Source organism: Oppia nitens, unplaced genomic scaffold (assembly GCF_028296485.1).
Source record: "Oppia nitens isolate AA-2021 unplaced genomic scaffold, nextdenovo-longstitch-racon4-pilon3 scaffold5_pilon_pilon_pilon, whole genome shotgun sequence".
NCBI lineage: Eukaryota > Metazoa > Arthropoda > Arachnida > Sarcoptiformes > Oppiidae > Oppia > Oppia nitens.
In genome coordinates this window covers 8,071,832-8,094,867 of record NW_026533243.1, presented here as the reverse complement: position 1 = coordinate 8,094,867, position 23,036 = coordinate 8,071,832, and the positions used below count along the sequence as shown (strand labels likewise).

Genomic DNA, 23,036 nt, shown 5'->3' with positions numbered 1-23,036 from the left:
AAATAGATTTATGTTTAGTTTTAAAGCGATATTTTTATATTAAAATGTTGCCCTTTTTTAGTATTAATGCCCTATAATTTTAATAGACAAATGTCGATTAAATAATCTGTGTTTTGTCCGGCGATTATTTATCTATTTTTTAATCGATTGTCAATTAAATATTTTACAAATTATTTTATTTTTAAAGACATATATCTTAGTTTAATCAAACAATTTTCTCAGTGAACACTTCAATCATATGTTTTGTTTGTTTGTAAACATAGACTACGAGTGACTGTCAATGCATTGAAAATACTGTAAGTTTATATTTTTGACAACAAAAATGATATAAAAAAAGTCAATCAAATTATTTTAACAATTTTATGAGATATAGACTAATGTATTAAATAGTACTGCAATAAAATAAAAAAGTCAAATAAATTTATTAATTGTTGTAATTATAAAATTTTTATTAAAAAAATACATTAAAAAATTTATTCATAACTTTTCTTTTGGTGCATTTGTTTCCTATGTTTGCTAAGATTACTTGCATTTCCCGACCGATGTTCACATCCTGGCCAACGACAAGCATACGGCTTAACATTGTTGTGAACATTTAAATGTGTTTTAAGATTACCCGATGTTGTAAACCGTTTGTGACATTGAGGCCAATCGCAGACAAATGGTTTTTCTCCCAAATGAAGTCTCTTATGGACAGTCATCCCCTCCCCGATCCACTCACATCCGGGCCAATCACACCTGTGGTTAACATTTTTCCGAATCGCTATAAAGTTGTGGACTTTCTTCCGATGTCTGTATATCTCTTTATCGCTAAAGAACTTCTCCGAACATTCTTTTTCCGGACAATTAAGTGTCGGTTCGCTCTTATGTTCGGCAAAATGTCTTCTCATATCATATTTTGTGCGAAACTTTCGTTGACATCCATCAAAATCACAGAAAATTGTTTGATTTGAGTGATGTCTTTCATGATGTAATCCGAGACATGTTTTCGTTTTGAAAGTCCTAAAACATCCCTCTATTTGACACATAACTGGTCTGTCATTTGAATGTCTGTTTGCGAAATGGGTTTTCAGTTTATAAGGCGTAAGACATTCATAATTGCAGTCTTCGTAATGACATTTCTGTATATTTTGTGCGTCTCTTTCGTGTATAAATCTAATGTGATTTCGCAAAACATTTTTATTTGTATACTTTTGATGACAATCTGGATTAGGACATACAATAGTTGTGATATTTGATCTGTTAATAGGTCTACCAATTGGTTGACAAACAGGTTTGTCAACACATTTGCTATCAATTGTGTTAAACACTTTCATTTGTATCAATTTATTTATCTCTTTCTGTTTATTATTTGTCGTAATTTTGATGATTTTAAAATTTTTTATCGGTATTAATGATTGATTTTTTTCAACAATATTTTCATTGCTTCTCTGCCTTTGAATATTCACGATATGACTGTTCTCTTCAATCTCTTTATCCTTCATTTGAATCTCATTTTTCATAACTTCTTGCAATTGTTTGAACTCATGTTTGTCTTCTCTATCGATATGTTCTTCATATTTGTCAAACAATTTCAACAAAATTGTCTTCAATTTGTTGGCAAACAATAACTCATTGACGAGTCGTTTGTTTTCACTCCACAATTGATCCAAAATGTCATCAATTGTCACAACCATTGATGTCATCATTCATTCAATACATTCATTCAATAAATTGTTTTAATTTGTAATACAATTGACATTCAATTGACTAATAATTTGTTTGTTATTTAAATAACACTTCAATCATATGTTTTGTTTGTTTGAAAACATTGACAGTAAGGGACTGTCAATACATTTATTATTTGTCGCCTGAAATACTATTATTATATAATTTCATCACATTTACAGTTACTCTACAATACATATAATAAAAATATAATATAATTTATTAAGATTTTTTTAAGTTGATGCCACACTTTATATTAAAATTATTTATTAACTTACTTTAACTTCACTTAATAGCAACAATAATTTACATATAGTTGATTTGTATAAACTATTTTTTGCTATTAATTGATGTTAATGTAAGTTAATAAATAATTTTAAGTATTTTTATACAATTTATAATTTTTAAACTAATTATTTTAATCTAGAAAATAAATAATATTTTTTTAAAAATATTTATTTCTCTTAATACAGTAAATATAAATCTTAAAATCTCTTTTTAAAAATTATCATCTTTAATTATTTTTTACTTTTAACAGTTTTCTTAATATTTATTTTTACAATTTAATCAATTTGGACAATAAGTTATTTTTTGCATTTTAATTTTTTTGCTAACTATTGTATTAATTTGTTCAATTCATTGAATATCTTATAAAATAAAAAAAATATATAAACTTTTTATATAATATATATATATATATTAGCAATTTATTAAAATATTGCATTATATTAAAAATAAATATTAAAAATAACATACTGGTATTATTATTTATTGAATAACTATTATTAAAACAACATCGATAAAAATATTTTTTAATTAAATTGATATGTCATATATTAAATACAACTAATAAAAAATATCAAAAAACATTCCCAAAAAATCACTAAAACAAAACCAAAGAAAATTCAATAATAATAATTGTTAATATAAATTGATTTAAAATAGATAATATAAGCTTAAACATAAAATATCTGTACTTTAACTAACAATAATTAATTAAAATATTTTTATTGTAATATTAGTGCAGTTAATGAGATTTTATTTTTCTATAAAATCAAAGCCATCAGTCTAGACATTCATTTAAATAAAAAACAACAACAAAAATACATTTTCATTGAAATAAAAATAATAATATACAGAATTTACATATATTTATAAATATATTGTATATATCTTTAATTTGGTGTAAATGATAATAAAAATAATATATTTTATTTATATTTAATTGTTTTAGAATTATTTCTAAAATTAAAATTGAATTTAAATTGTGTCGGCAAAATTTAATATATTACATGTAATTATTATATTAAGTTTTGTCAAAATGTTGGCATTTATCCCAAATTAAAACCCATTAAATCTTTATAAATATATGATTTGTTATATATATATATTTGTAAATTAAATTTTAAAAAATAGATTTTATTTTTTTTAATTAAATTAAAATAAATGCTATAAAAAAGAATAATTTTGATTAATAATATTTACAATTACTAACAGAATAAAAATAAATTGAAAATACAAATTTTGCTAGCTCATTTCACAAATTGACAATAATTTACATATTTTATACAATAAATAAATTACTTGATAATGTTAATTTTTACACTAAATTTACTGAAATTAATCATATGCAACTTTATGATAAATCAAAAAATAATATATAATATATATAATAATAATAATAATGAATAAGCAACATGCATAAAATTATAAAAACAGCAATAGGATCAGGTGCATTTTACTATCAATTTTATATATAAAATATAACAAGTTTATAATACATGTAAATTGATATTATCATAACCATTAATATATTTTTCTACCTAGATACTTACAATTAAAAAAATAATAAATTTAAGATATAAAATGCACTCGAGATATATGTTTTATACTTCATATTTATTTAATCAATATTTTTTATTTACTATTACAGTATACCTATTAAAAAAAGTACTTATGTAAGATCATTTTATTTTTTAAAATAATATAAAAAAAACCTATTGCCTTATCATTAACAATTAATCAAACAGTATATTATCAATATATACAGTATATAATATTATTTATAATAAAATAATTTTTTTTGAAGTACTCTTTTATTATGTACAACAAAAAACAAATAATACAATTAATAACTATTGGCTCCAATAATAACAAAAGTTTTTTTTAATACTTTGTATTTTTGTCTAATGAGTACAACACTTATAATAGATTATATAAAACTTATATAAGTTATACCACACACAAACATATCATATGATATATACTATATATATATATTGTATTTTATTTTAATGATAGTTGACTACCCGTTACGGGTATTATTATTATTAATTTACTACTAATTTTTACAATACACTTAAAAAAGGGTTCCTAACGTTTTACGCACTGATATCAATGTGTGTCATATAATAATAATAACAAAATACATAATAACGTAATGATATTTATATATATAGATAGATACATATATATATATATATATATATATATATATATATATATATATATATATATATATATATATATATATATATATATATATATTACAATAAAACATTAATCAGCGCTCTATTTACATAATAAGCTATTATTTTATTATTTATTTTTTTCGGTAAAATAATAGTATCTAAAGTTTTGGTTTCGGTTTACTATATTAGTATACAATTGAAAATAAACAAGTTTCATATAAAAGAAAAAAATTAAAAAAAGGTTTTCAAGTCTAGTGGCAATTATTATTATTATTCATTAAAAACAATATATATTTTATAAGTACAGTATTATTAGTATACATATAATTTAAAATATATATATAATATATGAGACAATTCAATGTTGACGTAAACACTATTATGAAATACCTCTGTATTGCTATTACTGTATGTATAACACACTGACTGTATGTATGTATCAGTATTTGTAATGTAATGTATTGTAAAGCAATGCTCTAATTGTATGCATTAAAACACATACAAACATAGAGTGTGTGTATATATATGTATATACTGTATGTGTTGTGTATATATAGCACAACACATAACAACACATTAATAGTGTATAAGTTATACGACTGAAAGCTCCTCCCAATTGTATCGCCATTTGTTGGGAACAATTGCAGTGACAGTCGAGTGTCGCCACAAACTGAGGCCACAATCGGGTGTCTAACACACCATTGCATGGACTCGTCACCAGATAGTCGGTACAGTGCGTAGGGCTGAGAGCGTAGTGGACACTAACACACAAACACAACACTCACACACCGTCACAATGGCCAACAACGATGAGTCCACATACGGCCTGACGGCGGGCAACGAGACCGTCAAACGTCACTATCAGTCGCTTATTCACAAGTATGAGATGCTTAAAGAGGATCACGACTCGCTGCTCAAGAGATACTCGGATCTGGTCGGCAGTCACGGCCACTACGTGTCGAAGTTGGAGTTGGCTCACGAAGAAAACTTCAGAAACAGAGAATCGGTGGAGAAGTCAGTTCAAGAGCGCAATCTGGCCATTATTGAGATGAATGGTCTCAAACAACAGTGCACACAAGCCATCCGCAATTGGGACAAATCGCGTCGCGAGGCTATCGAATACAAGGAACAGTTGGCCAAAGTTCAGCTCCAGAGGGATGAAGTGATGAAAGATATCAACGTAACGATGACGAAGTTGGCCAAAGCAGCTAAAGATAACGCCCGACTCAGTGAAGAACGCAATGCAGCGCTTCAGGAGTACACACAGATTATGTCAGAAAGAGAAGATGTACTCAAAGAGAATGAAAAACTACAGAAAGAACAGGAAGTGATGCAAAAGTTAAACCAACAGTTGGAGACCGAGAAGAAACAGTTTAGTGAAGAGATCGAGAGCCTGAAGAGCGAGATATCGTCGGCACTGTTCGATAGGGATCGGCTTCTCAAAGTGTGCAACGATTTGCGCGAAAAATACAACGACTACGTAACTGGTATTAATGACGACCCGATCAGTCCGATTTGGCCGCAATCGCGATCCGGTCACAACTTTTGGGGCTCATCCTCTTCAGGTGTATCCAACACTTGGGCACATATGGTGTCGAAGAACTCGAATCTGGTGCTGTCGGCCGCATCAAGCAATAGTTCGGTGTCGACATTCAGTCACAATCAGCACAACAAACTATGCAGTAATAGCCGTCTGGATAACATTGATTTGGCCAACAGTGAGATTGAATCGCTACGCAAACAAGTGGAACGACTGCAGACGGATCTCGGAGAGGCTCAACAAGAGGTCGAAGTCTGTAAGCGTCGGCGCGATTGGGCTTTCAATGAAAGGGGCAAAATTGTATTGGAAAGGGAAAGCATTAGGTATGTCCTCAAATCACTAATTAATTTGCATTCAGTTAGATATCTCTTTTTCACAGAACTTTGTGCGACAAACTTCGTCGCGAAAGGGATCGGGCGGTCAGTGATTTGGCCGAAGCGCTGCGCGAATCTGATGATAGCAAACATGAAAAGAATGAGGCGATCAAAGAGCTAAAAGAATTAAAAGAGAAGATTGAAGGCATGAAACTGGACAGAGAGCTGATGGCTAAGAGTCAACATAACTCACAATTGGGGACCAATAATAGTAGTCGTGATTCAGCCATCGAAACTGATTTTCAAGAGTACGAAATTAAGACAATGGATGTCTTATTGAAACGCGAGCTTAAGTCCAAAGAGTGGGGGTTTACGTTACAGTCGGCCGATAAGTCATTGGTTGTGAGTAAAGTCAATAAGGATAGTGTGGCCGACGGAAAGTTAGCTGTAAGTGATGTTGTGATGAAAATTAATGAAATGTCTGTTACAAATGATATGAAGATTGCCAACGATTTGCTTAAGAAAAATGATCTGCAAATCCATTTGACAATTCAACGGAAACGTATGTCAAGGTTTGTTCAAAGTGTTACCTTTAATGTTGAAAATGGACTGGAATTGGGCTTAGAATTGGAAAGTGGTTATTACGTTAGTCGTATTAATGCCGGCTCTTTGGCCGCCAAAGAGGGTAACATAGCCGTCGGCGATCGGGTTATCTCAATCAATGACAAACCATTAGACGAAAACTCTGTTTTCGAAGTGATGCAAATGCTTGACTCTGCGCCGACTATTTTATTACAAGTGATCAAATCTCTAGCATTTACATCGAAATCGCAGTCAAATAGCAGCTCATCAATTGTCAACACTTCCAAAGGTAGCTCAGAGTCGACAGACTCGAAATGTTCGACTCATAGGGAAAGACAACAAAGAAAAATGGTTTCTTGTTGTTCGCAAACCGATAACAATCCAATTGTTAGTCAACCGAATGCAAAGCCATCCGTGCCTTCTATTTATAAGCCGATGAGTCGGATGAACGACGACATGACAAACAGTTCTGTCAATAATAAAAGTCTTAAGTCTTCCTTAACGAGTTCATCAGCACAGGCGGTGAAGACTAGCGCACCGACAGCGCCAACACTACTCGATAAAGCATACAATAAAATATACGGCGAACGCAAACAAAGTGCTAAAACCAAACAAGAAAAACAACAACAGATGAATAATAATAATAATAATATTATTAATAATAATAATAACAATAATAATAATTGTTTTCGTGATGAAGAGGTCAAGAATTTGGCCGAATTGGACAAAGTATTGGACAAATACGACAAGTATTCAAATGGAAAGTCAAGCGACAAGAGCTCTAAGTATACAAAATCGTCGAAAAGCTCTAAAAAGGATAAGAATGGCGGAACTTGGCCTAAATATAGGGGACATCCACCCATACCGTCTCTCCAGAACTATGGCAACGTTAACGCTGTGATGACATTGCATCCAATTAAACGCAAAGAGAGAAAATCGTTGGGTTTTATTACAAATCTATTTTCAAAGTCATCGGAGAAGTCATCTCCCGGTTTGTGTCATTCAATGATTATGTGATATTTGAAAAAACAGTTTAATAAAAATTTGATTTTCTTTATTCTAGTGTCGACACAATCAGAAACAACAACGATTACTGAAACTAATCGATCGCCGAATAATAGTATTAAAGAAGAAGCCATGTCGTCGTCTTCGAAGCCATCGAGTTATCTGATTTTCGAACCGTCACCAGAGGCAGCTATTGCCGACTACGAACGCAATTCGAAGCGCCGCTCAACGCTGTCCACTCGACTTCAAGCGCTTCCCAATCAAAAGACATCAATTTATTCATCAAACAGACTATCATTTAATGACAAAATCAATACACTCGACCTAAAGGTTTATCATCCGCTCAAAGCACTCGCAAATTCATCACTGGACTACTCAGTAGTATCGGCGCAATCAAAGGACAAGAATGTCTTGGATTACTATAAGCACAGAACTTATGTCAATCCAAGACAGATAAGACCGCATTCAGTGCACGACGTTCTCAGTAATGTCACCCAACCGTTAACGCCCAACACATTATCCATGACTACCGATCACTCGTCATACGACTCATTTCAGACATCGAGTACCGTATCTTCGGCACCTCCGCCGCCACCAACTTCGGCACCGATTCCTCCAATCCGAAGTACATCGACGTCTTCCTATCCGTACTATGCGCTGAACAACATGTCTCATCCGCAGCTGGAACTTCATGTCCATCACAATCATTATTCGGTAAATCCACATTTGAGTCGTGAGACGAATCAAAGCCGAACTGTTCAACACAGTAATCATCCGCAGAGTCTTATACTCGGATCAATCTCCCGAAGCGGCGATTCATTGCTGAGTGCTAATGACAGTCAACTGAATCCACACGACTTAGCGCACTCGCGATCGGTCAGTGCCTATGAGGGTGGCATTGGTCACTACGGTATGAAAGGAAATCTGGACAATCGGTACAGTATTACGTCATCGCCGTCGCCATCGCAGTATATTAGTGGCCTGTTTGGTGGTGTCTCTCCATCTCATAGTATGGATATTATAACAACGATGCCTTCAGGCGCTCACTTTCACAATATTGAGGTATAAAATATTTGCAATAAATTATCTGATGATCGATAGGCCATTACATTCACAACAAGAAATAAACTTTTAAACCACTTTTTTTTATTATTGTCTATTACTCACTCATTCACTAACTCACTCTAAATAACATTTTTTACTATATTTTTAGTACATTTTATTTATCATTAACTAATATTTTATTATTAATGATACTTTAGTAATGACTTAAAATTAATGTTTAAATTGATGTCTCAGACAAAGCGATTGGTTGCACCACAACACAGCCATCCGAGTCATATACACCATACGTCCATCAGTAACAATAAGAATGTCTACAGAAGCGATGAAAACAATGTGGGAATTCCATCGTTTGACGGTTTGTCGACATTTCCTAAACGCAGTCAACGTTTCCGTATTTCATCGAATCCGAGCGTCACCTGTAAGTCATCAGCGGGCAGATTGTCGACGAGTTCTATAGATAAGACTTCGTCTACTGTATTGTCCGATCGGGAAAGTCCGATGCCCTGTACTTATCACGTTGAATGGCTCACACCTACCAGTGGATCATCACATGGTGGTCATCATCGAGTTGCAGCACCTGGTAATTAATTACACACATAATTATAGAATAAATTAAATATTTAGACAATAATTTTTTATTTGTTTTAGGTGATCAACGAAATATATCCATTGACTTAAGCTCCGGTACACCGATGGGCATTCAGATTAGCGAATGTCCCGGTGTTACAGGTGGTGTGTTTGTGTGTAACGTTACCGAAAACAGTTTGGCCGACCAGGCGGGAATCCTGGTTGGCGACCAGTTGCTAGAAATATGCGGCATTAATATGCGTAACGCAACCTTCAATTTGGCGGCTAATGTGTTGAGACAGTGCGGCAATAATATCTTAATGCGTGTTCAATACAATCCCGACAAGTTTAGAGACATTGAAGATAATGACAACGTCTCCGATGATAATGTAGACGCTGATGATGACGATGACAATCAGGAATAGGATTGAAAAACAAATCCATTACCAAAATATATATATTCCATCCCATTCTTAAAATCATAGACATAGAGTCCCAACCGGTGCCCCCAATCCCGTACACCAATACTTGTGACCACAAAACTGTTGGATCAGTAAACGTGACGCTCTCTCTCTCTCTCTCTCTTTATTCTCTATTTCTTTTATCATATGTTGTTATTGACTATAAATTTTTAAAATAATTTTTATTAAAGAAAATAAAATAAAAAATAATTACTTTTAAAACAACATTTTTATTGCTGAGATTTCATTCAATACAATTCAAAAAAAGAAAACATTCAAATTCAATACAAAATAATAATAATTATTAAAATTACAATATTATAATTATAATAATAATATTTGTCAATATATATGAGATTTCTCAGATCATATCATCAATAAATTGTTTTTTAATATAACATAATACCAAGCAATCTATAATAATTATAATTAAGCATAATCAAAATGAAACATATTTTCAAACAAAAAACACAAATCCAACATGGTACATTACAGTTTAAAATGTTTTTATGTAAATATTTTTTGTTTGTTTGCAACACTAAAACAATTTTGTTTACAATGATTTGATTACAAAATTGTTTTTAATAGATTTTATTTGTTTTTTTTGTGACAAACAATTTTTTCAAATATAATTCTAATTACAATTATGAAGATTTTTACTTAAATACCAATTTTTTAAGAAAAAAAACAGAAAAACACTAATTTAAAGTCATATTACATTTTATCGAAAATATGTTTATAATAATAATATTATTATGAAATGTAATGTATATAGATATATAAATATAAATATATATTTATAAAAATTAACTAAATTTAAAATATATGTATTTTTGTATATAAATATTGCAATTGTTTTGCGATTTAATTGGCACTTAATATTTTGATCGTCAAAAATCTTGAAATATATTTTTTTATTTATATAGAAATAGTTTATTGCTTTTTTTTTGTTCTGTAATTTGTTTCAAAAAACTATAATTTTCACTTTTACAACAAATGGCAACTCGTTTACTATTTTAAATATAAAAAACTATCACTAATAACAAGTTAATTATAATAAGTAACTTATTTGATTGTAAATATTTATATATTTATATATTAAGTTTTTAATTTTAATTAAATTGTAATTGGTAATAATTTTTTGTTAAAAATTAATGACACATTGATCGGGGAGGCGATCATACAGTAAGTACACGATATATAACTATATAAGTAAGTACTCAACTAATAATAATAATGATTAACCCAATAATAATAATAATAATATTAATAATTATTAATAATAATATTTTAAGTTATTTGTGTTTATGTGTGTGTATTGTTTGTAAATGTTAATATAATTATAATATTAATTTTTTGTTAATTATAATTATTTTGTGTGTCATTTATTGGCACTTAAGTCCTAATAATAATAATAATTATAATAATAATAATAATATGTATGAAATAATAATTATTGTAAATTAGTGATCAGTTTCATTACCCCACACATACAGGTGTGATGAGCAGGTAAGTCATATTGCGTTAGGAATATTACATATAAATCAAATTAATTCATTAATTCAAATTAAAAATAGACAACAATTAAGAAACAAATGTTTTGAATAATAATAAAGTTGTAATTATTTTTTTAGACAATAAACAAATTTTGTTTGATTGTGTGTTTAGTTTTTTTTAAAGACAGTAGTTATAAGGCACGTCATTATAATAATTATAATTAATAATAGTTACATATAAATGGATAGTAGCTTAAGACGCGGGTCTCTGTGTGATGGATACCGTATCATACGGTATATATCGGTTAGTGACGGTATTGCGCTGTCGCTTATCCTTTCCAATCGCACCTGTATCATTTTCATTGTAAGTATTTGTGTGCACGGGAACGGTATGTGATTTTTTAAAATTTATTTGAAGTAGTGGTAGTAGTAGTAGTAGTGATGAGCAGTAGTTTTTTATATTTGTAGTGGTTTTAGTCAGTAGTGGTCAGACAGTAGTGGACAACAGCACAGTGTGTATGAGTGAACAGTTGTTTTGTTTGTTTTTCAGGTGATTAGTAAAGAATAAAAGCATTAGTCAATTAATATTTTGTAATATAAATCATTTTTTAGCATTAAATTAATTTTTAAAAAGTTATCATTAATATTGAAAAATTAATTAATTAATAACATATAAATTATGATAATTATATATCTATAAGACTAAATAATAATATTATGGATAAAATATATTAATTTATGGCTAAATATAAATAAGGCGTATATTTTTTGTTTAAAAAATAATAAATAAAATCGTAAATTATAATAATAAATTTTATATTATAAGACTAAAAACAATTAACTATTTCAATAACAAATGCTTATAATAGTTATATTTAAGTAATAATAATAATAATAATAATAATATAAATAATTGTATAAATAATATTTATATTCAAAAAAAAATTTCTTATAGTTCACTGAGATATTCATATAAAACACTTTCCAAACAAAAAAATATAGACTAATATAATAATAATATAATACATAATTGTATATACAAATTAAAAACAAATATATTTATATTTTCTTATAAAATCATAACTTTGTGTCAAAAATGGCTTATTTACATCTTTTTATATATAATTGCAGTCAAAAAAATGTCAATAAATCTATAATAAGTTTTTTATGGAAACTTTTATTTTATACATTAATTATATGTGACTTATTTTGTGTGTTTGTTTGTTTATAGTTAAGTGTATATACTGTATGTGTGTGTTTGTGGGGTCAAAATATGTATATTCAATTATTAAGTAAATATTTCAAATTAATGATCATATTTTCAAAACAAAAATCATTTGTGTCTCGCATATAACTATATACAGTATATATGCATTGAGACACTTATTTAAAAAAAATCAAAATAACCGAAATAAGAGAAATTATTTATATTATAAATAAATTAATCAATCATTAGCTGCCACTAAACAGAGTACTGTGCAATCAATTAAGTGTAAAATTTATATTATAATTAGGGATTTTTCTTTTTTTTTTGCTACGCTATGACTATAAATATTTTCGAAAAAACTATTTTCTATAATTTTTGTTATCAAAATTTTTTGCGTATTTTTACAATAAATAATGATTTTCAGTAATTTTTTGGCACTTAAAAAAAATTATCGACGATTTTTGTTCTCTCTCTCTTATTGAATAAACTTTTTTTAAAAATGTAGTTTTTTTTGGTCCCAATAAATATTGTTTAAATAAATATAGATATTTTACAAGTCTGTGGCACAAAATATTTTCTTTTTGTATTTAATATAAAATAAAATCTCAGTATTAAAATGACTATATATATAATTTTTGTAGTTATTTAAATATATACAATATATTTGAAAAAAGTACAACTTATAAGATAATACTAAAATTTGAAATTTAAAATATCTATATAAGCTATTTAATTATTTATATAATATTATAATTTCATTATTTTATAATACACTTTGATTATTTAACTTAAAGCTCTACAATTTATATATATATATATAATATTTTTAAATTAAAACTTAAGCAATGATAAAAATTACAAATATTGTTGCATTAAGTAGTTTTATATAATGCTATTTTAAATTAAATTAAAAACTGTTTATATTGTTAACTATTGCCAGAATTTCAATTCTTTAACAAACAAAATATCAGAAGTTTAACATAAAAAACAATTATATATAATAAAACAATTCTTTAAATAATTAGACCACATGTGGACCCATTAGAATTGATATAATTAAATAACAATAAGTATCATTAAATTTAAAAACGCATCGCTAAAAATATATATATTTTTTTAAAGTGCCAAATTAAAACTGTGTATCTTTTATTGAGACCACTTTTTTAAAGGCCTCACTTTATTTCAGTCCCTGTCCTTCATTCTATCTGTCCTTTTAGACAGTACTCGGTCAGTGATCATTGAGGTACTCCTAGTGATTGAATGCATGTATTGATTCATGTCTTGTATAGCTTTTTTGTTGCAAAAAAACAATATATATATATTAACAAATAAAGTTAATAACAATAATAATTAAAATAAATCATTAATAAATATCTTTAAAAAAAATTCAATGATTTCTAGTCTATATCTCTCTTTCTATATATATATTTATATAGTTGTGTATGTGTTTGTTTCCGTAGGAATATATCACAGTGTTTATGAAAATATATACTAAAATTTAAGTAATTATAATAATTAACAGTTCAATCGTATAAATAATTATAAATTATAAATCAATTATAATTATAATAAAAACGAAGATATAATTTATGGCACATATTTGTGGCCATTAATTCAATAATAAAAAGTAAAAATTAAAAAAAAAGTTCTAATAGTAATTGTCATGAATTATATAACTGGAAATACTATTATAGGGGGCGTTATGTCAACGCGTTATAAACCCACCGGTCGATGTTAGTGTGTCGATAACGGCGGTACCCGTATGGGTGTTCGGGTAATCAGCCAACAAAGCTGCCGCTTGAGGTGATGTAAGAGCTGCCGCGAACTGACCGGCGTATTCCGGATAGTGATACAGTAGATTGGCATCTGCTGGCGATATCAGTGGTGGAGGTCCGCCGCCATTGAGTAGTGCGGCACTGGTAGGCATAGTAAACTGCCTCGAGCTTATAATTAAAGGTGCACCAATCGGTGTGGAGTGAGCGTGGTGACGTAACGGTGTGGTCAGTGTTATCGGATATTGTGTCAATTTGTGTAACTGATCCGCATCGAAACCTAATTGTAGAGATGGATCAACTAAAAAGACATTACAACCGATTACAATATATATATATATGAATTAATTGGTTGTAATTAACTAATAAATAATTATAACAACAAAATCAATCAATTGTTGACAATTTTTTCTTTAATGTAATCTACTTACTATTACGTTGACTACTGTCCCTATAAGTTCCATTAATAATAGCCAACTCCATGAGCTGCCGTTTTTTAAGCTCGTCCTCGCCCTCAGTCTTGAAATTACAAAAAAAATGGAAAAACAAAACTTTTAAACTAATTTTTTTCTAACACATTAAAAATCATTTTGTTTAATACTAACAATAGGAATCAAAAGCTTTTTAATCTCGTCGATGGCCTTTTGAATCTTAACGTTGGCCCTATTGTTCGTGTCTTCAACAGTGATGAGGACATGTAGTTTGTCATTGAGGTGTTCCCAATTAGGTTTGCCTCGATTTGCCTCTTCCTGTTGTTTTGTGTAGTTGTAAAAAAGTTTCATAAGTTATTATAACAAACAAAAACAAAATAATTCACACAAAGCGCTGGAATTAGTAATACAATTTTAATATATATAATATAACTGCTTTAGGACTAAATTTGTACTGTACTGTACATAAAATAAATATAAAAAATTTAAATTATTATGTTGTTTAGCGCTTTGTATACAATAATAATACAATACAGTATTTAGTTTATGGTTATATAGTTAGTATAAAAGGATATCATCATTAATACGATGAAGTAATTTAGAGTGAAAGTGATTTAAAACAATATAATGACAGAAAGGGAATCATTAAATTGGGAAATACGGTATATTACGGCTCATAATATTATTAATATTAATAAATATTTACCATTTAGTTCATGAATACAAACACACATCTTATGTAAGCATTTGAAAATACATTTATTAATAAATGCCTAATGTTTAAGACATGAGTTTATGAGTCATCAGAAAAAATATTTTAATAATTTATTAATAAATGTTTGCCTTTTTCTATAATAACCAATTTATAATTACCTTTTGAATTATTAAATAAAATGTAATATTAATCACAATAATAATATAATTAAAAAAAAGTAATAGCTTATTAGTAATTGATGAGATCAAAGGCATCATTTAAAAAATCACAATTAATTAGCAAAAATAAAGTGTTATTATTATTAATAGTATATATATATAAAACATTCACCTTTTTCTTGTCTCTCATTGATCCCCTTCCTCTGACCATAATCTTACAGCCCGTCTCCTGTTCTAACTGTTTGGCAGTCATACCTCTGGGACCCAAAATTCTGCCCACAAAATTGTACTGTTTGTTGGCAATTCATTATCGACCGATTGTAATCATATAATTATTCAAATAAATAATAATAAAAATTTTAATTATCGAAACAACAATAACATCTATGATATAAATCTAAGAGATTAGTGGAAAAACAACTATTAATGTGTATCACTTAATTGGATAACATAAACCATTACAATTGGGAAAAGGGTTCGGTAGCTCTCAACAGGTATACTAACCTCTGGATGTTCATCGACGGGAACATACACTTTCTCCTGTCTGGATACTGCGGTTCCCTCGGGCTCCGGGAGTACCATTGGTTTCTTCTCGACGCCATTTAATTGAAACAAGTTTTGACGCACTCTATTAATTTCTACATTTATATACATATATAAAAATAGAAACAAATTTTCATAAAATATATATTTATCATTGCATATGAAATAAAAAATTAAAATTCAATTAAATACTATATGGTAAAACTTTTTTCCACTTTCAATGTAAAATTTATAACTCACACACTGATTGAACATAGCATACATCAACAAAAATTATTTACCAAAATATATGCACGCGTCAACACATAAATAAAATTTTCAGCTAAAATATATACATCTTTTTTAAGCAAAAAAATGTTTTTAAAAAATACTTTTCATTTATTCCTCTCTCTCTCTCTCTCTCTCTCTCTCTCTCTCTCTCTCTCTCTCTCTCTCTCTCTCTCTCTCTCTCTCTCTTTCTTTCTATGTTAAAGACAAACTCTTTTTAAGTAATAAATATCTTTATATAAATACTATATATAAAGTACAGTATATTATACACAGTATAAACTTCGAATATAACTTTTGGAAAATAAGTCTAAACTTTTATTTATATATATTTACAGGACTGCATCACTTAATTATAGATTCAAATGGTATATATAAATCACATAAAAAAATATCATATATAATATCCGATAGCATAAATTCATAATATATAATATATATATGTTAGCAAACAAAAATATACTAATATTTGAGGCATATAAATTGACAAAAAAACAAAAATATTTTTTTTTTCGTTAAAAGAAACAAAATTATAATTCAAATATTATTGATATGATTTTTTTGTTGGCTTTATTTACTCATAAATAATATAAAATACATTATATTTACAAAGTTTTTAAAGCCAAGTCATAAATTTTATGTTTAATTATAAGGAGCGGATTATATAACCAAAATACCATAAAGTCTATTATAATTCAAATCAATTTTCTACCCAAACAATGACTATTAGTTTTTAATGGTTGGGAAAACTCGCCACTAATAGGGGTTGTATTGTATAGTGAACTGTACTGTAAAAAATCACTTCATTATAATAATAGTGAATACAATATAATAAAATTAATATTATAATAATAAGTAAACTCATTTTTAAATAATAATAATATAATAATTCAAACAAGTTTTATAATATTAGTTAACCACACATATATTATATATGGTTATTGAATCATTATATGTATATACTATATATATATATATACTGAATATTTGGCAAAACTTTTTTTTAAAACACAATACACTTAACAATAAGTAAATTTATAATTCATAATTCATAATAATAGTATTAGTTTATTGAAAACAATTTTCACAACATTGAAAATATGCAAAATTATAAATCTAATTATAAAAACTTTTTTATTTTAGAAATACAAATAAAAATATAAAAAACTATGACAATTCATTTCCTAATTCTACAATCAATTTTAATATCAATAGGAGACGATTAACTTATTGACAAATAAAATTAGTGATAATTTTTTTTAGTAATATTATATAGTGATTATAAAAAAATTGGGGGGAAAATGTTTCTACAAAGTTTATATGTAAATATTGGTTCAAATTAATGTGTAAATTTCCGGTAACTTGATATTTTTTGGAGTTATTATCCATCAATAGCTTAACTAAACATGATTAAAAACAATATACAAATTTACTAATTAATTTTCAATTCAAACATAAAATATAAATTTTAGTTAAAATAAAAGCTTTCCCTATTTGTAGTTTGCATTTCCCACTCAACTATTCCCACTATTTAAAAATATGTATAATAATCCCAGCAATTAATTGCTACATAATTAAAATAATATAAATTGTATTAATTTCAAAAATTAAATAAATGGGTCAATAACTATAGAATAACAATTTGAGTTTTAATTAAAACTATTGGTTAATTGTGATACATTTTTTACAGTATATTTAATGTTTAGATAGATTTAGACACAGACAAGTGCTGTATATTAAAACTAAACATAAATATCAATAACACTCATTAAATATATATATATATTAAAAATCTGTTAAAATGTTCAATTAATTGTAGTATTTTTTAGGAAGTCAATCGTTATATATACATATACACATGTATATATATATATATATATTCGTACACATAAAGGGTTTAACTAATAAACATAAGCTAACTGTTCCCAACACTGGTATTACCATTAATAATAATAATATAAAATAATACAATACTTTTAACACATTTTATGGGTTGTTATCACAAAATTGCGTTGATTAGGGTTTGTTATCACAAAGAAAAAGGTAACACAAACAATATATGTATAAAAAGTGCCGTCAATTGAGGGGCTGGTATGCAGTCAACTCGTGTTCAATTCAAATACCGGGCTATATATTAATGGGGGTCGACATCAGTCATGTCATTCAACACTTATAAGCAATGGGAATCAAATTATATACATAACTTATTATATATAAATATATATAATAATTTCTAAAACATTTGCCAAATGAATGGCAACCATTAAAAATAATCTAATTTTTTATATACATTTGTCGGGTAATAAAACGGCACATATGAGAGACCAAACAAGTGCTTTATGTCAACACAGATTTGTCTCAAAATACACGCCAAATACCAATGGTTATAATAATGTGTTTTTAACAATAATGATAAAATATACATTATTACAGTATAAAACTTAATTATAAGCTATCGTGTTTTATATTAAAATAAAAAAGTAATATAATCAGTAAATATAATAATATTATTATTAAATAATAAACTTAAGTTTTATGGCAATTGATTAAAAATATACTGTAAATATGATACGAGTTAATATAATAGTATATTAGAGTTTCTGTATATAATTTACTCAAAAGTTTTCCTCTAAAAAAAAGTTTATTATTAGAAAACTTCATCTAAATTACACACAAATTCAACCATTTATATAAATGATGTCTACACACACTGTACTCACAAAAATGCTAAAATCAATATTTTTATTATCATTGCAATTAGTTAATAGTTTAATAATAATCTAAGTGCCGTAGCACAGGAGCGCCCTATAATAGGGATAGGCATTAGCCGTCAATCAAAGTTGGGATTTGAATCGCTTGTATACTTAATGATAAGCCGTTCATATCTATATGTGTAGTAAATATATATTATATAATATATATTTGTATTAAAAAATACAACATTTAATGTTAAGCTCTTTAATCAGTTTTCAAACCAATTTCATTTCATTTATTCATTGAGTGCCACTTCAATGCCTACAATGTGTTAATCTATATAATAATATTAGATATTACATTAATTACTTATAAAACATATTTGATATCTAATATAATAAAAAGTTGTGTATATCAATATTATGTTTGTGATTATAACAATATAATAAAATAGTAAATATAGTAATATCTTAATGATATACTTATATATATATTATAACTAATATATTAATACAGTTGAGAAATTATTATTATTATTATTATTATATAAACTTCAATTAAATAATCAAATAAATGTCTACATTTGATATGAAATACAAACTAATTAACTATAATTTTGGCGCTTAATATACCTATAAACATCAAATAAATTAAATAACATTTACTTAACATATATACAAACATTATATGCTAAATAATCGTTTGGTTTAAAAAATAATACTAAAGTATAAATTAAGTTATAAAATAATTTATATTATAAATACTGGTTATTTATATGTTTTAATTATCAATTAAAATAAACATTATTTTTTAAAAACCTAAAAATGTTTACTAAATGGACAATCAGTATAATATTAAACTACAAGTATTAGTAGCTATAAATGGTATAACTATTAATTGAGCTAAAAATATAATTATAAAATTAAATATCCTTATTTTATTATTACTACTAAACCATATTGATAGATGGTTTATGACAAAATTGAAATATAAAAATAAATCATTCAATATAAATCACATGTGAAAATTGTTTGCCAGCACACACAACGTTCCCCAGCAAATTGATGTCACTATCAATATTTGGTGGTATTATTAATAATATTTAGATCTTACGGCCCACACAGTGGGGCTAACTAACTAAAAAAACAACATATTGTAGGTATTACTAAAACTAAATATAAAAAAAATCTTTTATATAATTAATTTTTAATTTCAATGTATTTTATACTGCATTATATATTATTCAAGTCAATGTACAGGTAATATGTTTAGTCAATGAGGAGAGCATAAGGAAAGGGAGTATAAAAACATAAACACAACTGAGCTTATGTATGTATATGAAGATAAGCCATCACCCAACAAAATATCAGCTGAATTTTATTTGCCGCTAATTATCGGCAAAAATCAATCGCTGGGCGACCAAAAACCCACTTAATTGTCATTTATGTCATAAATTACAAGAAAAATCTAATTTCGACAATATTTGATAAATATTTTCTATCAATTTTCGACATTTTGTAAACAGATTTTCTAACCATTAAAAAATATGACTCTCCCATTAAAAAACAAGTGATTGCAAAATATATAAAGAGGCGATTAAATAGTTTCTGAAAATAAAATATCAAAAACAAGAAATCATTTTTCTCCCTCTTTTTCATAGTCTCTCTCTCTCTCTCTCTCTTTCACTACCATAATCTCTCTCTCTCTCTCTCTCTCATATAACCTCTCAAAGAGGTCCATCAAATTAAATAAGGACAACAACTGTGACACTAACAACAACAACAATATTAAAACCAATGCATACATACATTAACAATGACAACAATATATGAAATATGAATAGTCCTAACATAAGACATTCAAACACATACCTTCATCGAGGAGGCGCTCGATGTGGAGGAAGACAGTGGGAAATGCTGCCAATTGTTTCCTATCTTTAAGAAGTTGTGCCAAATAGTCGGCCGTCGACTGCATCGACACATTATTGTTTGACGAGTTGGTCGTCGCCGAAGAGTTACTATTTTCACCCATTGATTATATATATATATATATGAAGAAATTATGAAGAGAAGACACACTGTGTGAATGAATAATAGGGAACAGTTGGTGATAATTATAATAATAATAGTGACAATTGGCGGTACAATATATGATATTTGATGGACAGATAGATAGGACGGATGAATAGGATGAGCACAGATAGTGTTTTTTTGGACACAATAAGAGAGAGATCAAAGATCGGACAATAAGTATATGAATACCTAAAAAATATGAATACGGTTTTCAATGGGACGGTTGGTTGGCTTGTTTTGTGGCACTTAATTGGATGGCGTGGTAGTGACTGGTCGGTCGGCAACCGTTAAGATGATGGCAACAAAAAAGTGGTGGCAATGGTTGCCAATGAATGTATCATCACTTATGGGTTATGTATGCAATCGATTGGTTTTGGTCGACGGCTATCATCAACAACAGCAGTAGTGATGGTATTATCACTTGTTTTAAAAAACAAATCAACAAATGATGGACTGTTTGTTGTTTAACAGTGCAATGCATACAAACAACTGATAGCTTAAAACTGTAGATAAATGTGATGTTAACTTATATTATATTATTAATACTATTATATGTTTGGCTATGTTTTGTGTCCCAAAACAATGCTAGTGTTGTATAGACTTGACTAATGCAATCCAAATACTAGTTTAACATTGACTCAAATGAGTCTCTAAAAACTCTCCCAAAATGTTTTGCACTGATTTGCAAATTATTATTTCCAATGACTTATACTACTAGTTGCTAGACTAGTGTTGTACTGATACTATACATAACAAACTAGTTGTTTAAACTTATATACTTGAATGGGACTCAGTTTTATGTGTGGAGTTAACAGCAAACACATACACTCACGCACTGATACACTAACTGAGCTCAAAGCAAGCAAGCAGTTAGTGATGGTCTTACACTATGTGTATGTATGTATGTATGTATGTATGTGTGGGTAACAGTGCAGTGCTCATCCATTCTAAATGGCCCAACATCTCTCAAAATCAATGCAACCAATCCAGTATAGGTCCCATATATTCATACATACATTCATACATACATACAGTACACTACATATAACCGCTATATTATTATATACAGTGTTATACACCCTTGCATTCAACTCTCTTATAAAAACTCTATTTTTAGTACAATTATACTATGAGTGAGAAAACTTTTTGTGAAAATTTTTATTTTTATAATAAACATTATATACTGTATACACACATAGTGTATAATCCTATGCTATATAATACTAAAAAAAAAAAAAAATTAAAAATTATTTATCAATTAAAAATTTATCCATGATTATAGTTAATGTATAATTTTTTTTATAAATATTTTAATTTATAAGTTTGTTTATTTATTATTGTTTTTGTTTGGTGCAAAATTTGTATTTGTTTAGCATCTTGATAAGTTTTCATATACATATGTATATACTGTATATATAAATATATAACTTTTTTAGCATCATACATTATCAAAAATTATAGATTCTGGTAGATGGCGACACTAATAGATAATTTTACTATTAATTAATATTGTAATCACTATTAATAAGTAATTTATTTTCACATTTATCAATTAAATTAATAATAGTAAAAATTTTTATCATTTATTTTTTTTAATATTAATAGAAATTGCCAATAAGCTATTAATTTAGGAAATTAATAGTTTTTAAGTAAAAATTATATATACCGGTGTATATTATATTATAAGTTTTAAATAAATATTTATTATATAGAATTTTTATATATAAATATAAAACTAATCAAACTTTAGATTTAGAAACTGTTTTGTTTTGTTTTTTTTTTGTTATCAACTAAAATGTTTATATGATATAATATAAATTTACTACAATTTTGTACAATAACTAATATAAACACTATTGAGATATTTGATGGCAAAAATATAATAATAATTTCAACAAAAATCTCTTACGTAATGCCCTTCACAATGTTAGCTTAAATTTTGTATTACATTTGATTACATCTATTCATT

The 23,036-nt window shown here is 27.3% G+C and overlaps 3 protein-coding genes across 6 annotated transcripts; 1 reads left to right on the top strand and 2 right to left on the bottom strand.

Annotated features, from left to right (window-relative positions):
- Nucleotides 1-473: 473 nt before the first annotated feature.
- Nucleotides 474-1,780, bottom strand: LOC128961740 (zinc finger protein 143-like). The gene is made up of 2 exons (XM_054308002.1): nt 617-1,780; nt 474-553 (listed from the first exon to the last, which is right to left on the bottom strand). The coding sequence occupies exons 1-2, from the start codon at nt 1,686-1,688 to the stop codon at nt 474-476; spliced, it is 1,152 nt and encodes a 383-aa protein (XP_054163977.1). The 5' UTR covers nt 1,689-1,780.
- A 2,931-nt stretch (nt 1,781-4,711) lies between these two features.
- Nucleotides 4,712-9,856, top strand: LOC128960942 (disks large homolog 5-like). Its single transcript, XM_054307114.1, has 5 exons — nt 4,712-6,041; nt 6,098-7,605; nt 7,678-8,681; nt 8,919-9,264; nt 9,333-9,856. The coding sequence occupies exons 1-5, from the start codon at nt 4,975-4,977 to the stop codon at nt 9,674-9,676; spliced, it is 4,269 nt and encodes a 1,422-aa protein (XP_054163089.1). The 5' UTR covers nt 4,712-4,974; the 3' UTR covers nt 9,677-9,856.
- Nucleotides 9,857-11,150: 1,294 nt separating this feature from the next.
- On the bottom strand, nt 11,151-21,910 carry LOC128961797 (protein held out wings-like). Of its 4 annotated transcripts, XM_054308072.1 has the most exons (8): nt 21,257-21,910; nt 20,867-21,072; nt 15,996-16,129; nt 15,664-15,780; nt 14,793-14,936; nt 14,619-14,706; nt 14,141-14,488; nt 13,416-13,704 (listed from the first exon to the last, which is right to left on the bottom strand). In XM_054308072.1, exons 2-8 carry the CDS (start codon nt 21,024-21,026, stop codon nt 13,598-13,600), a joined length of 1,098 nt encoding a protein of 365 aa, XP_054164047.1. In that variant the 5' UTR covers nt 21,027-21,072; nt 21,257-21,910; the 3' UTR covers nt 13,416-13,597. The 4 variants fall into 4 exon arrangements, with proteins under 4 accessions (XP_054164048.1, XP_054164049.1, XP_054164046.1 ...); XM_054308073.1 differs by lacking the exon at nt 13,416-13,704 and adding an exon at nt 11,151-11,556 and having other exon boundaries at nt 20,867-21,910; XM_054308074.1 differs by having other exon boundaries at nt 13,414-13,704; nt 14,141-14,467; nt 20,867-21,910.
- Nucleotides 21,911-23,036: the final 1,126 nt, after the last annotated feature.

Coding starts and splice junctions, on each gene's coding strand:
- LOC128961740 (XM_054308002.1), bottom strand. CDS start 1,688: ATGATGACATCAATGGTTGTGACAATTGATGACATTTTGGATCAATTG. Junction 554..616: donor CAAACGGTTTACAACATCGG/GTAATCTTAAAA, acceptor GTCGTTGGCCAG/GATGTGAACATCGGTCGGGA.
- LOC128960942 (XM_054307114.1), top strand. CDS start 4,975: ATGGCCAACAACGATGAGTCCACATACGGCCTGACGGCGGGCAACGAG. Junction 6,042..6,097: donor TTGGAAAGGGAAAGCATTAG/GTATGTCCTCAA, acceptor TCTTTTTCACAG/AACTTTGTGCGACAAACTTC. Junction 9,265..9,332: donor TCATCGAGTTGCAGCACCTG/GTAATTAATTAC, acceptor TATTTGTTTTAG/GTGATCAACGAAATATATCC.
- LOC128961797 (XM_054308071.1), bottom strand. CDS start 21,026: ATGGGTGAAAATAGTAACTCTTCGGCGACGACCAACTCGTCAAACAAT. Junction 14,489..14,618: donor GGACAGTAGTCAACGTAATA/GTAAGTAGATTA, acceptor ATGTCTTTTTAG/TTGATCCATCTCTACAATTA. Junction 13,705..14,140: donor CGACACACTAACATCGACCG/GTGGGTTTATAA, acceptor GCAACAAAAAAG/CTATACAAGACATGAATCAA.